The sequence below is a fragment of the Pochonia chlamydosporia genome, chromosome 3, assembly GCF_001653235.2.
Source record: "Pochonia chlamydosporia 170 chromosome 3, whole genome shotgun sequence".
NCBI classification, from domain to species: domain Eukaryota; kingdom Fungi; phylum Ascomycota; class Sordariomycetes; order Hypocreales; family Clavicipitaceae; genus Pochonia; species Pochonia chlamydosporia.
Window position 1 is genome coordinate 2,394,545 of NC_035792.1, and position 15,708 is coordinate 2,410,252.

Genomic DNA, 15,708 nt, shown 5'->3' on the forward strand with positions numbered 1-15,708 from the left:
CGTAATAGGTCTGTGGTGCATGTTTGTGTCCGTGTTATCAGTTTTCACCATGGACATGACGACGCAAGACATGTATGTACGTAAGCCGCAGGCCAGGCATCAAAATAGCCAGGTGTCGCCATAAATATCTGGTTCAAGAACAGATGACGATCATGCTGGAGTCGCTGCAAAGGACGGGAATTGGTAGAAGCACCAGACATTCTTAGACAAGACAAGCATGGACGGTTTAGAGACAGAATCACGCCAAGGCAAGGCGGCATTGAAACTAAACTGAACCAACACAATGTGTTGGATGGCTGCAAAAGGCACGGCATGAGACTTACGCAAGCTTCTGCTGCAGAGTTCAGAGCCGCGTCGACGCCTGACCCGACCTGACCATTTGGGTGTTAAACAAGCTTAAAATAAGAGCGGATAAGTGGCGATATTGCAACACTGATGCGGCGATGGATCAAGGGTTGTGTTATGCTGCATGCTTGACTGCATTGCGTGGCAAAGACTACACGGCCAGTGGAATAACACGACGTAATCGAGGTACCAACGAGACTGCATGTACCGACTATCGTGATATGACTTGACAAGTTTATGACGTTGAATGTTGAATTTGTAACTGAAGTTTGCTGTGTATCTAAAAGGGGCAATGCTATGCAAATCGTGCCGTTGTGTTACCAAAATGTCCCAACAAAACCCGGCGTCAATAGCATTAAATCCAGATGTAGACGCTTCAAATGTTACTTTATTACATAAAGTGCCAATTGCCGAATGGGAACAAAACCGCCAAGACAAGCAGGCAAACAAACAATCCTTCTTTTCTCTCTGCTCCTTTAGATAAAACAAAGTAGCAATGTATCATCCGCAAATTGCTCTTACTACACACGCCCCCTTTCATCGGACACTGTGTGCCAAGAATTCACAGACCCGTTGAGTACTTGTACGGAATTTGATGGAGTACGTGTTTTGGTATTGTCAACTTGAACTTGACGCCAAGACAAGCACCGCACAGCACATGCATCCGTCTGCATTGCGATTACGATACGATGCCACGAATTTTTGGAGATGAGCCCCGTTCTGACTCGGAGGCTGGCGCGTCCCAAATGTGACTCTGTGTGGGGGAATGATGCTCTCTCCATCCTTTCTTCCTGTTGGTGTTCTGTGCGTTTGATCCATCTGTTGGTTTGTTGGATGGAGGTGCTCTGCGTTGAAGATATTCGTCATTCATCAAAAGACCTTGCAATAAAGTAACCCATGTGGTCACGGCTAAACCCGCTAGTCAGGTCACCTTTCCCATTTTGATGGAATTGGAAAAAGGAAACAAAAGCTTATATGCTTAGTGTATCTTGGCCTTCACTTACACCGCCGCTCCCACTAAAACAACACCTAGACGACTCTTGTATACAACATGTCCTAGAATTACGTTTCACCGTCTGAAAATGTGCAACCATACTGACAGTTCCACGGCTTTAGGTCATCACTCGCACATCTCCGTTCCAACTCGCCCAAATGTGACCATCGTGGCGAAGCCGCGTAGAATAAGCCAACACCACCAACTCCTCCAACTTCCTCAAGTCAAACAAAATCTCGGCATGTAATAACAAATCTTGGCTGCATACACGCATTGCAAACCAGAGCACAGCAGCGTCGTACGATTAGCGAAGCCCTACTCCGTACGACCGGTCCAACCGAGTCAGTCTAATGAACTGCGGCACCTCGCCGAACCCGTGTGACACGTACAAATGTTTCCGTAGTTTCGTCCTAGCTTGGCGGGTTGCTGGGATTGGAGGTTTGCCTACGGTTCAACAAGGCCTTGCGTCGGGCGGGATGAACGGAGGCAAAACGTCTTGGCGGTTGTTGAAGCTGGTGTCTGCTACTGGCTTATACTTGTTGCTTGTGCTGACGGAGAGGTGCTTGGCAATAATGCGCCATGGATTCTAGAAAGGTCTCTTGTTGTACGCTGTTTTCATGTGTATCAGACTGACGGTCTTGGCAGTACAGGATACGGAGGGCGCAGGTTAACTTGAGGTGACTTACAATACAGATCGAAATATCAGCCGCGCCATTCATGTATCCAGTTTAGTCAAGCAGAGAAATTATGTCAGTGATGGTCTGGCAGGTACAAATCGGCGGTATCCAGTGTACAGAAAACATACGCTTTGCCCCCGTGTTCTTCTTTGTGACGAAACCTAGCTTTTCCGACGTACCAAGTTTGACCTGAGCCGCCAGGAACTTGAACCAGCTTTATGTGGATTACCGGTTCTAGTTCTTCGCATCTCATTGTCTACGGATGCTATCCCGAGTTTGCCATGTCAAAGTTGTATCACAGCCACGGGGATCTCAGGATTCTTATTGCTTTGGTTTGCTCTCAGGTCAAGAGTCGGACGAGGCATATTTTCAAGTATGCTCCTGTACGTATTACAATTAGTCTCATGAATTGACCTGGATTGAGAGAGTAAGGAGCCTAGTTAGCTCAAGATATATGGCGTCGTTGCGTATTTAGACTTACCAGCGAAATGAGGGAAAACGGCAACCAGTTGATGAAATTTAGAGTCAACGTGCACATCACAAAACTAAAAAATGCATAAATTACACCCTCTAGCCTCAAATTACTCCTCTTTCCGCCGATTTTTACAACTTCTCATCCATTCCCCAAGAATGACTGAAGTGGCCATTCTTTCGCAACCAAGCGATGACCATGCGTAAACAACTTCCGTCTCCGGGATCCAAGGAACTTGTAACCATCTTTCTTCTGACACCAAATCACTCATGCAGATAATTCAGCATATCTACGGACAGTCAGAATCGAACTGACATAAGATGAGTGGAAAGCAGAGTCCAATTCTACCTGTTGAGGCACAAGGAACTGAAAGACCAGCATCATCAACTTGTATCCGAGAGTCGACAGTTTCCCTCGGCCATCCTTCAGGGTAGGAAACTATGGCCTCATCGTCTTGCAATATCGATGGATAAAGTATTCAGAAGGCACTGGTACTTCCTGAGCTGCTTTCTACTAATGCGCATACCTACATCCACTCCAGTTTTGCACCCCAGAGATCGTGTTGCCAGGATTTTACTTAGATCACCATCCTCGTCGAAATCCTTCCACAGAAATCCAGTCTTTCCTAGGAAATAGACCATAAATACAGCCTCAATGCCGTTCCCGACTTCAAGCGAAGACCCAACGCCATCTTGAAGGCAGCGACATTTCTTATGGCTACTTTCAGAGACCCAGCGCTTTCAGAGAAGAGCGCAAACTACTATGCTCTGCTCTTTCACATCGACGAACTTTTTGCTGCATCCTTTCCGGTAGATCATAGAAAGCATCAGTATAACCCACAGAGAAGAAAATTGCGAAATAAATATAAGTGAGCAGCTACAGCTTCGACACATGTCGACTCACATGGCAGGAGTGAGTATTGTCTCATGCAACATGATCGGCCATTTTAGCTCACTACTGGTTCTATCCCGAAAACACGAGTCTCTTTCAATTTACTAGGTGAAATCTTGCCAAGAAAGCTCCAAACAAGTAGAATACCCAGTATACCGCAGTAAAGTGATGGTCCTTTTGGTCGATATGGGTATACTTTAGTTCTAATGCGTTATCATTTGGGCGCCAGAAGATTGTTACAGAGTGTTTTTTTAGCATCAAGACCTTTTAATCCTTGAACTCTCAACCCCGATCAATCCAGCAAAACCCAACTCGCTGCTATGCAATGACAATGCCAGATGTCTCGCCTTTTCCCAATCCTCCCAAGTCAAGGTGGCGACCAGCTCAGTCCATGGACGTCACATATTCCGGGAAAACATGAATTTAACCCGGCTAATCCAAACTCAACCTCCGCAACGGCAACCGGGCGATCCCAAGACCCTTGACCCTTGGCCCTTCATCCCACACTCATCGCCCGGCTCAAAACGTCAAACTAGCAACATGCGCTCGACGCGGCTGAGATGTCGACAGTAGCGGGAAATAATGTGGCCTATTGGGGCACGGCAACAACGTTCAAGTGTCACGCATTACTTGTGAGGCTGTCGTTGATTCCCATGCCCTTTCCTTATCGCGATGACTTGCAGATGATCTGCGTTATTTGCTTTTTCTTCGTGGGCTGGACTCTTTGTTCTGGGCACTGAATTGCAGAGTGGCTCTGAAACAAGAGGCGGACGTTTCCTTGCCATAGATATTTGCGATTTGTTTCTAATGCCTGGTGCTATAAAATAAATCCCGCATACCTGACATGACAACGCGCTCGTGATTATCACGGCCTGGCCATTTGCTGTGTGAGAAACTCTGACGTGAGACTGATGCAGTGTTTCCTATGACTATTCTGCTCACGCATTGCATCGTGGGTGCAGTGGATTGGGGTTTGGCAGCCCGCCACGTCCAGAGAAGTGAGCATGGTGAGATTTCTCCATGTCAATAAACAGAGACCAATGTTGGGATCCGATACTATAAACAGGGAGCCATGATCATGCACACACAATGGTGGTTAACGCCTCATCCGTAGCATCCCAAATACAGTCGAAACATATCAAAAGCGGTAGTCGAGAGTTCACGTTTGGGCCTTTCCTTTCCAATAACTCGAAGAGTTATTTAATAGTTCTTGATATATGGCCAGTAGCCAAGCGCAGTACCAGCAGCTGGGTGGACGGCCCCTTGCTGATGTCGGTGGACGGAACGTCACATCCCACCAATTCATTTAGAGGCAATATATTGATCAGGTCAACTGGGCTGCATGGCGGATGAAGTATGTGAAAAAGCGCCGCGCCGCCTCCAACGATAGCTTTGTTGCCGCTTGATTTGCCACTGAATTCCCTTCATTTGTCCGCCTCATTTTTGCTTTTCCATTGTTCCTTTCGAGTTGCGACTTATTGGCAGTTGGCAAGGGAAGGAGGGGAGCCTCAACAGTTGAAGTGGCATTCAAAGAATACCGGCGAGTTGTAGTTAGCTACTGAGAGTACCGACCTGCATTGCCAGCTCATCAGCCAAAAACGGGAGCGGCGGGAAGCTACTGCAAGGTGCCCTCCAGTGGGCATGAATGGGAAATGTATTCCCGCCGTGGCGGAGCGGTGTTAAGGCAGGGACCTGCAAGAACAAGCCTAGGTCATGCTGGAGGCTGTCCGTGGCCTGGTTTGGATGGACGGGGAGGGCGGTAAGGTCAAGTGTCCATCTGGTCCTCGGAGACTGGTCAAGTGCATTCTCGCTCAGCTTGAGGTTGAGCTGAAGCCATCCCATCCAGGACGAAGGCTGCCAGAAGAAAAAGAAATGCTGCATTCGATCGACCTCCATGTTGTTTGTTTGACTTGTTTGAGTCACAACAAGAATTTACTTGCCCGGCGCCTTGTTGGATGATTCAGTTGATGCGAGAGACCAGACCAGAACAGAGCAGAACAGACGTTTCTGGAGAGGCGGATGTTCCCGAGCCAAGCGTGGTTACATCCCCTTTGTCCTCAAAAATGCCCATAAATCGGCACAAGGACAAGGAAGACACAGAGGCACGGTGTCGACAATTGTCTGGGCTCAGAGGCAACGCAGAATTGCTGGCGCCATTTCAGGCTGATATGCACCGGGTTAGCGGACCGGTTCCAATTGGGACACATCGATGATGCACCGTGACGGTGGCCAGTGGTGATTCGCCCAAGTGCGGACTTGAGAAGCACTTGAGGGCTCAAACAGGCCTAGGGATGAATTACTGGGATGAATTTAATGCCTGTCCAGGTAAGGGCTGGTATGTCTGGACCCTTTTTCGGGACCCAACATGGATGTTGAGAGGGGAGATACAGACAAGCATTAGGAGGCAAGGCCACGGGTCCTTTCCTGTGCAGATGGTTTCCAATGGTGGTGCAGCCTGGCGTTTCCTGGTGGTGGGGGCCGAAAAATGAATCAAAAAACATCGAATCTTTTTTTTTTTTCAATGCACATGGCAAAGAAGATGGCGACGCCCACGGCGGAAACCGGGAATGCCGTGGTGCATCGTGAAGTAATTGACTGAGAGAGACAATGGTGTTTTTGTGGAGATGAAATGGTGCCTTCGATTCCAGAGTATTCAGAGCTCAAGTGTGCTCTCTGGTGCTGATTCTTCAGACAGCTGCTATGTCCGTGAAAAAAAAAAAAGTCCAGAGGCCAGATGCCCAGATGTCTGGTTCGTGACGCGGAGAATTCTGGGGTCCAGGTGACCGCAAGTGGCCACTAGCCGAGGGAATGGGGAAGCTGCGGTTGGCTGTGGTGCCTGTTCAGTGGACATTTGGACCGAGTCAGGCCTAGCCTGCTCTCGTCTGGTGCGTGTGAGCATCAACATTGAACATCAATTGATTGAATCAACCAGACACTGAATCGGTCATCCTGGACATCTGGAGCCCGGCGCACCACGGGGCCCAGGCCGTCGTTCGCCGTTCCGAGCCGATCTCAATGCTGGTGAAATGAACAGAACAGATTGACTGGACATGGCATGGACCCTCGAAATTCAATTTCACCAGACCAGGTTGGACAATCAAGGAGGGCCACGGAATTAATAAGTGGGCTCTGTTGCTGGTTGGTGTCTGGTGCGTTCCCCATCAGTGGTCCCCATCAGTGGTCTCCATCAGTGGTCCCCTGCCTGCCCATATCGGCTGCATTGCGGTCAACAGGCACCTGGGCACTTCACACATCCAGATGTCCATTGATCGTAGCCCCGGCTCCAAGGGTCTCGAGGTCCCCTCATCTCAGGGCTCTCCTCACACCAGACCAGAAATTGACATTGCGAGTCGTTCGTCCGGCTCAGTCACGGTACCTAGTACTCGACAAGACTCCATACGATTGACGCTTCCAAATACTTTGTGCTTGTGCACCCACCAGAATCTCAACTCTCACGTCTCACCGTCTGCTCTTTAATTATTTCTAGCCACCAGTCACCACGCGCTGCGCTCTGTCCTCCACCCAACATCAACATCTCTCCTTTGTATCAGTTGATCTCCGCCGGGCGCTAGTGCAGCTGCAGAACCGGACCCTTCATGTTTGCGACAATACTGTACGACAAGACGACAACTCTGCCATTTTCGTATCTCGCCGACCCATGTGCTCCGTCATCCTTTGACAAAACCACATAGCCGCGGCTACCTTGAATATCCTTACAGTACTACATGACCGTCCTCAACCCGACCTTCGAGTAGCTCCCAAACCGACTCATCCACCAGACCGATTCTCACCATCAGCCGCCACTGGCGATTGGATTTGGATTGCTCGTCCTCTCGCTCTGCCATTGACTTGGACCACCAACAAAAGTTGGGGCTGCACGAAAACACACAACCTCTTCCTGCCAAGCTGACTCAAACCGTGTCCATCTATTCGCCCAACACTTGATCCTGCAGCCTCGTCAGCCAGCCACGAGACCATTCCCCCGGGCTGGCGCATACACGCTTGTCAGTGCAGTGTTACATCCTCCTTGTCCCGTCCCGTTCCTCGCTCTCGGCGCCGATTCGATTCGATTACATGTACTCCGTACTCTGCTGCTCTGCCGCTGCCTGCATCGATTGAGTGCCGTCGCGCGGCTCTGGCCTTTGCGCTGAGTACAAAGCTTCTGCTCAGTCTCCCCCGGCCCCCGGGGCACGGGGAGAGTAATAAGCTCCAAGCTCCTAGCTCCTAGCTCCTTTGTTGCGTATTGCAGAGTGTGACGTCTGTTTCCGTCATGACGAAACTCGCTTCGGATTCATTTCTTCCCTCTGGTGCCATCGACGTCCCAACCAACGGGCCAATAGGCCGTGCTGCGTCACATTCTGGCTTTGATGCCTCACAGCCAGCATCAGCCATGGCCGCCTCTGGAGATGCCTACAACAACCACTACGGTCGTCAACCGCCCCGTCACGTCTCGATTTCCTCTCCGAGCCAAAATGCCACCAAGCAAAGCCCCTCGATTTATCCCCCCAGTGCGGACCGTTCGCATCTCAACTTTCCACTAGCTGGCATACACCTTGATACGCCGTCACCGCTAAATCTTTCCAACTCGATATCACCGGCTGGTGCTGTTGCTGCTGCTGACTCGGCCACACGCAAAACCGGTGGCTCCTTCCATCCCAACCTTTCCTCGCTCTCACCGCCTGCTAGCTGGGACATTGGAGGCGCTTCCCTGGCCAGATCAGTGTCCGCTGACGCATCAATTCCTCCCCAGACGCCGTCTCGGGTATTTTCTGGATTGGGTGGTCATTCATCACTGGTCGAGAACTGGAGGTTGGAGAGAAGCAACCTCGATGCTCTCAGACGACGGGCGGAGAAGCTGTACCGTGATCAGCAGTCAGTCATTGACGAGATGAGCGAGGAATGGCTGAAGGAGAAGACAGAAATGTCAAATCTCATACAGGGCCTTAGAGAGCGTATTCAACGACTAGAAGGAGAGAATACCGTTCTCAAGACAATTGCCTCGCATACTACACAAATCCCCGGTCTAATATCACCACACAACAGTTTGCAAAGCGGCAGTGGCGATATGCCAAACAGCCATTCGCCATCTCTCGCTTCGAACAAGTCGCCACCACCCCGACCTTCTGGGCGAAGTGCTAGTGAAACTTCGGCGTCGTTTGATTTACCCCCTGGATTAGACGGTGCCTCGCGACGGCCTCATTATTTTGCCAAGCACGGAGGCAGTCCTTGCATCTCGCCGACTGCCGTCCCTGCACACGGCATCCACATACCGCTGAGTCCTCGCACAGAGCCTCAAAGGTCCGTCGCCACAGACTTCCTGTCATCTTCGTCTCCAGAGACCAATGGCGATGTTCCTATTATCGATGTCCGGGAAATAGACCCCAAACTCGAAGGCATTCCGATTAAAGCCACCGCTGTCCAAAAATCAACGTTTGATCCAATCTCAAACCAACCTGACAAAGTTCCAAGCCCTCCTGGTGCTGGTGCTCCCGCGCCAGTTGCCAGTGCTCGTAACGACGAGCAACACAAACAGAAGGCAGAGGTTTCGACCCGGGAGAGATTTCGATTCGATCGCCGTCGATCTGGTATCACTCCGCTCGTCCCTTCAAAAGATCAAACAAAGCAGATCCTGGCAACCGACGAAACTCGACGACTAACCATGCATGCCGGACATACGCCGAACCACTCTTTGTCGCTATTTCCCACCATGACCGCTACTGAAAGCAGCTCAGCTGGAGCTCGGAGCCAGGAGACCACACCGACCGCATGGGCATCTTCGGGGTTTGCTGACCAGCACGAAGAGACAGATCCCAGTGACGATTGCGACGGCAACCCCCGGAACCTGAAGGAGAACGTCGATGACCACAACGATCAGCTGGATGGGGGTATTGATGAAGACCTCGAGGCTTATCTGGAGCCCTCTGATGATGTTCCTCTAAAAGGTCCGCTCATGATCAAGAACATACCGGCTCAGGATGAAATATTTTGGGAAAAGGTGAATCAGAGGCTAGATCCCATTAGTCGCGGCCAGGACGCACTTCCTAAGGTCCTCCAGTCACCGGAGCACGAAGCTCCCCACAACCCTCTGGAGGCAACCCAGCAGACATTTGGACCCGTTCGGAAGCCGGACAATGAGAGTGCTGCCGTGGAAAGCGATGATGAAGCAGGAGACGGGAAGGCCACTGTTGAGCCAGATGTGCCACTCAAGTTCAGAAGCACTTCCAATTTTGGTGCGCCTTTTGGCATTGTATAAAACAATTGTCCAGAGGCGGTGTCCAGATGGAGGTAACACATACTTTGACGAAATTATTCTTTACGTGCATTTTGTCTTTTTTGAAACGCACTTTCACCGTATACCCCTTTTTCTTTGTTCGTTCATGCTCAGCCACGGTGGCAGAATTGAGAGGATGCGTTTATGAGTGAGTGAGTGGGCAGTCGGAATGGGGCTCATTAGTAGATAGACACATAGCATTGCATCAGCATCTTAGCATTCGGCTCGCGGTATGCCACTGGAGGGTATTTTCCAGCCGTTTTATTTCTTTTGCGTGTTTATATTGAAACCTCGAATTCAATCCAGACTTGGATGCGGTGTACTTGCCTACTCCTGTGTGTTGGCGTGCGATTTTATGAGCCAGTCTGGACTTTGAAACATGCTTTGACTCTTGTATTTGTACTCTTTGGTGTGGTCTTGTCTCGGTCTGTTTTGACCAGCTACCATTAACATTGGGAAAGATGGTGATTGGGTTGTAATTTGTTGGCCAAACCAGGACTTCTACGTGGAATAGTCTGCGGAAATAATACTACCACTTCAACCACTATAGGTAGATTCTTATCACGGGTGACAGCAATTAATTACGCTTCAAGCCTAAACTAGCGAGGCTAAAATAAAGCCTTCATTTATTATTGAACTGAATTGGGAAGATGAAGAGCGTGCTGACAATCTGGATCTTGATGATGGCTACCCTAGAGCAGGACCGACTCGAAATTTAGCTGTGGTTCCGCTACGATATCCAATTTCATTCTCGCCGTGTCAAATACGCGCGTTACTCATAAGATTTATCTAGCGCTGTACTATTCTTTGAAAAAACGCAACTGAACCAATAACGCCGTACATCGGCATAGTGCATCAAAGCAATACAAAAATGTCCTCACACTCCCATCGTGAAGTCGTGTTCAATGCCTGGAGTCACGCTCGCCATGAACTAGGAATAAGTTAGAATGTATCACTCTCAAACAATACGTGTGCTTGGTGTCGGAAAATTTTGGAAAAACACTCACCTTTAAGAAAACGACAAGGTACTGATCTACCCGAATCGCAACGTCTTGCTCATCAGCATCCACGCCTTCAACTTCCTCCCACTCATCTTTATCAGCTGCTTCCTGCGCACTCTTGACATCCAGCTTGGCAACTTCGTCAACTAGACCTTCCATGCCGGGGTCATTTCCCACAGTTTTACCGGACTTGAGTTTATCCCTGCGAATGCGGAGGGCGGCATCGGCACGATCGAGAAGCGTTTTCATGACGGAGGCGTGTTTGCAGGGGTGCACGCTAGCCATCTTGATGTTGTTTGCGAAGAAGGGGAAGTCTTCGAGAGTGACGGTCTTGTCCTTGTAGTCACCCACGATGTCGTCCATCATGCTTTGAGGGGGTAGAGGCTGTCCGTTGGGCAAGTATCCTGAGAGATAGAGGCGGGGGGTTCGATAGTATGGTGAGTACATAATGTACAAGGTATATGTTCGTCTTCCACTAGATAAGAGAAGAAGGTCAGTCATCCATACGTATGTGGGACATCAACGATACATAGACGCAACTAACCCGCTCTTGGACTCGGCGCTGGTGTCACGGATAATGGCATCGTCGTCATCCTCGTCCTCCATGTCGGGGATATCATCATCCAAGTCCGTTGTATCAGCCAAATTTCCGGCATCATCGACCGCTCTAACGTCCCGGGCCTTCAAAGGCTGTGAACTAGCCAGCCCGCCCGTTCTCAGCCATCCATCGTCGTCTGCCGCGCCACCAGCGCCTTTGAAGTCATCGCCATCGTTGACGATGGCCTCCTCATGGCCCGCATCTCCTGCAAAGTCGTCATCTAGTCTCCGATGGCAGGGGACATTCCGTGTAACGAGATATTGCTTCCCTGGAGGTAGATAGCTCACGCGGTTGCTTTCGGTGTCGGCATCGCCCCAAGACCAGGTTGGGAACTTGTACACCAGATAGTCTCCTGCCGCGACGAATTCTTCCGGCGTAACCTGTCCGGTCTGTCTGAAGGTTGAGTTGTGAGTTACCGGAGTATACCGGTCCCGAAGGGTGTTAACCGTCGACCGGATGTAGTTCATGGCTCCTGGTTGTTGGAGCTAGTGGTGTTGTCGTAAGCTGTATCGGGTTTCAGTTGTATCGCTTGGATCGTAGCTTGGGGTGCCATGCAACGGAAAATGAAGATGTTAAGGGTTCTTCGCTTCGAGATTTTAGACAATGCTATGAAAGAGACAAGAAGCGATGGTCTGTGAACAGAGACAGAAACAGAACAAGAAGGCAAATGCCAAAAGTCAAATGTTGCCTGGTGACTTGCTCCGCCTGAGTGACGAGCTGCCAGGCACAGAGGTGAGGTGGATCACATGGCGGGGGATGGTGGGGTGTCGGTGCCTGTGATTGGTGTTTCCCGGCTGGTAGTGGGGTCCAGCGAGGGCAAGCTCTATCTTATCAGCAACTGGTCGCCGTTACTCCCATGACCGTTAGTCACGTCATCAGTTAGGTTGATAATGTGCAAGTGCAACCGGTTTGCCATTTGTACACTACTTCGCCCATTTTCCCTTGGAAACTACCTAGGTAAACAGATAATTGCTCTATTTATTCACTTCGCCTGGTATCATTTCATCATCCTTCGCGAAAGCCACAGTGGGCAACCCAACCAACGCACGCCCAAATACTTCTATACAAAACAAATGGCCCAAATCACTCGCTTTACTGGTCACTCATTTCTTCGCCTGCTTCTAATGCTGCTTGCCTCCTCTTTGCTTCACGTTCGCGCTTCTTATCCAACAACTTGGTCAGCCGTTTGCCAGAGTTAAACACTCCATTCGTTCCGGCTCCACAAGCTGCGCAAGTAGGATCCTTTCGATACCGATTCAATGCACATTTTTCACAAAAGTAATGTCCGCATCGTGTAATAATAGGAGATTTGTACGACTCTTCGCAGATGATGCAAACAAAGGGAATGTTTTGCAGCAGAGAATCTTGCTCGTCTTCTTCGTCGTTACCGTCGGTTTTGTCTCGATTCGCGTTGGCAACGACAGTGCCTCCCAAGTTTGTCTTGCCCTTGGTGACCGTGTCCCAGTCTCTGTCGAGCTGCCATCCGTGCTTGTAATCTTCACGGCTATGCAAGTATTTACTAGATGAAATAGACATGTTAGCAGCAGATCGCGGCCGCATCGCCAGTGATGGAGGGATTACAATACTAACCAGTTGTCGCCAAACCCACAGAATCCAGTCTTCTTATAATCTTTGCAGACATCAGGAGCAAAATCTGTCACCGTAATGGTTCGGATGTTTGTTGCTGCCTTGATCGGTCCAACCGTCCGTTGCGGCGCATCGGGATTCTTCTGGATAAACGATGTTTGATTCGCCAGTCCTTTATATGTACCGTCAGGCATGGTTCCTTTGGCTGCTGATTTTGATGATCCGAGAAGGCTCTTTGCTGATAGGTCATCCTTTGCATCATCATCGTACCAGTTGCTCTGTTTCGTCGCATCGTTTGAATTTGAAATCGGCATATCACGGTTCGCCTTGAAGGCAGTGGATTTCAAGTCGTTGCCAGCAGTTGAGGCATCTTTTGACGAAACTGTGACCGCGGCATTCCTCCGCCGCCGCTTCACACGCTGCCCAGACTCGTCTTCAGACGAGCTATAATCGCTGTCGCTATCGCTTGCGGCCGGTGGTGGTGTCGCAGGCCGCTTTCTGAGGTTTGCTTTTCCTTTGGTACCTCGCTTTTTGAATACTGCCACGGGGGCCGTCGCTTCTGTAGCAGCTATAGTATCGTTTGAATCCATGTTCTAACACGGTGGTAGGTTTCGATGGTAGGTTGACCCTCGTAGATCGAGTTTGTCCTCGATGTAAATTTGACTGCTCAGTTCGCTGACTGATCAAGCCTGGCGTCATTGCATGCACTGACATAATTGTATGTGGGGCGACAAGCTTCTGGAAAGATGACTAATGTTGGGTGGATCCAGTGCCTTCTGTGGTGGACAGCCAGTCAACCCGTTTTGACGTTCAACCCAGCCGCCACCCACCATTTCAGAGTCACCAGTCACGGCGTTTTGTTGCAGGGTAGCTCCCAGTGCAAATCATGGACATCAAACGCGTAATTGGAACAAGTTTGTTTCTTGGTCGATCACGACCGGGCTTCATCTGTTTCGAAGGGAGACTTTTGGTCGTTTGTCAGAATGTACCGATCTCAAACAGACGACTTGCCGTGATCAACAAAAAAAGCAATACTCTAATGGGGTAACCGGGATCAATTTGCGAGACCAGATACTTGCCGACTGGACGCATCCACAGGTCTTAGTTACCGGAGGCTCGTTGAAAACATGAGCAAATTGCCTTTAGACATGCAAGGCAGGAAACCAAGGTCTGTCCCAATTGTGGCCATCTTCAACGAGACAACTGAGACCGAATCGCTCTGTCTCAGGGCATTGCCGATTTTCTCCCTCGTACTGTGCTGTGTTGTGCTAACTGACACAATTTTGACCAAGCCTTCATCATCAATAAGCAGGAGAAGGTGTCCATGCCAGTTCAGTGCCGTCCAGTTACGAATAGGCAATAGGGCGCGCCAGACGGTGCATAACTCGTATTGAACTCTCCCCGAGTCTAGGACCCAAAGCAGCCGAGGGCCACGGACTCATGAAATGCATATGAATATTATTGGACAGGTAACCCCCCTGCACCGATTCGTCGGCTGGAAATGAGGTCTCTCAATGCATGGCCTGGTGCGTCGACCAACCCACTCATCGAACAAGGTCTGCTTGCAACTCGATTCACATAGAGGGAACGAGAACAGCCAATAATAAGGCGCGAAGCTCTCTCCCAGAACAGAACGCTGACCTGTCGTTGACAAAGTCAAAGAGCGGTCGAGGGATAATCGTGCCTGAATAGTGTTGTGCATGAACAGAGAATTGCACTGTTATCCACACAGAGGACGGAGTACTCCGTCAATGGTCCATGATGTCTTTGCATGTCTTGCTGCTGCTGGCATGAGACGAATGAAAACGCGTGGAATTCAATACATAGATGTTTTGTATGGCTTGGACGGAAAGACCAGTATCGCGAGGGATTAGCATTGCGAAGGGAGACGATCAATTGATGAAAGCTGTAGCGCAGTTTTGATATCACTGCGTGTCCAAGGCGTAGCATCGCTTAAACCCTGCATTGTCAGGTTGTTTATAGAGCCAGTTAATATTTATCAATCATCGACTGTTCAAGAAGAGAACAGGTGTACACATGAGAAACAGGGGCTCCAAAGAAAGTTTTACGGTATTAGTGCCTCTATCACGCGTCGACCACGGCGACAAGTCAGAATCATCGTGAGTATGGGCCACTTTTTGGATGTATTGGAACACACGCAGCGGTTTGGCTCTCGAGAAACAGGCGCAGTCAACAGTCCTAGTCATGGTCAGCATTACAGTACAGTACGTATTCGATTAGTGTGCTCTGTTTTAATGACAATCGGACCAAAGCTGGAGCTCAGGGTGAGAGGCATTGATGGTTTGGCCCACCTTTGTAAGATGTTCCTTGTTGATAGCAAAGGGAGTCAAAATCTGGAAATTTCTGCGACTACAGGCACAACCGTTTTTGGACGCCTCTTGTTAGAGCCGTGTTCCTTCTCTTTGTCCTGTACTCCGTAGGCACCTTTATTCCTTTCTCTTGACCAGCTCCCACAGGGGGTCCATGCATGTAAATAATAGATTGCGACGTGTGCTTGTACTGGTCCTCATCGAACACGGTTTCCGTGCATCTAGCGCTGTTTGATGACTGGACGCCACGATTCGATTCATCTCACATTGTAGTGTCGTTTGTGGGCGTCGTTGTGTCTTATCAGCCAGAGAGCTAGCTCTGTCTGGCCGTAGTCCTGGTCTGTTTTGTTGTGTCTGTCTGCAACCCACTCACACGGAATCAGAAGAAAATGCTGAGGTGTGGTGGTGCTGCTACGCGTCTATTGTTATTTTGGCAGTAGCGCCAGGTCGATGAGTCTTGGTCGCACTTGCCATACATGGGTGGAATATTGTCGAAAGAATCATACTTTTTCTTTCCCCCAATATTTCTGATTAAAGAACCC

The 15,708-nt window shown here is 49.7% G+C and overlaps 3 protein-coding genes across 3 annotated transcripts; 1 reads left to right on the top strand and 2 right to left on the bottom strand.

Moving 5' to 3' along the window:
- Positions 1-7,649: 7,649 nt before the first annotated feature.
- VFPPC_13665 (hypothetical protein) lies at positions 7,650-9,632 on the top strand (the record flags this gene model as incomplete). The annotated part of the gene is made up of 1 exon (XM_018291439.1): positions 7,650-9,632. One exon carries the CDS (start codon positions 7,650-7,652, stop codon positions 9,630-9,632), a length of 1,983 nt encoding a protein of 660 aa, XP_018145196.1.
- Positions 9,633-10,527: 895 nt separating this feature from the next.
- On the bottom strand, positions 10,528-11,716 carry VFPPC_04584 (autophagy-like protein 3; the record flags this gene model as incomplete). The annotated part of the gene is made up of 3 exons (XM_018283920.1): positions 10,528-10,581; positions 10,658-11,126; positions 11,196-11,716. 3 exons carry the CDS (start codon positions 11,714-11,716, stop codon positions 10,528-10,530), a joined length of 1,044 nt encoding a protein of 347 aa, XP_018145197.1.
- A 625-nt stretch (positions 11,717-12,341) lies between these two features.
- Positions 12,342-13,426, bottom strand: VFPPC_04585 (pre-mRNA splicing factor cwc24; the record flags this gene model as incomplete). Its single annotated transcript, XM_018283921.1, has 2 exons — positions 12,342-12,768; positions 12,840-13,426. 2 exons carry the CDS (start codon positions 13,424-13,426, stop codon positions 12,342-12,344), a joined length of 1,014 nt encoding a protein of 337 aa, XP_018145198.1.
- Between the last annotated feature and the right edge of the window lie 2,282 nt (positions 13,427-15,708).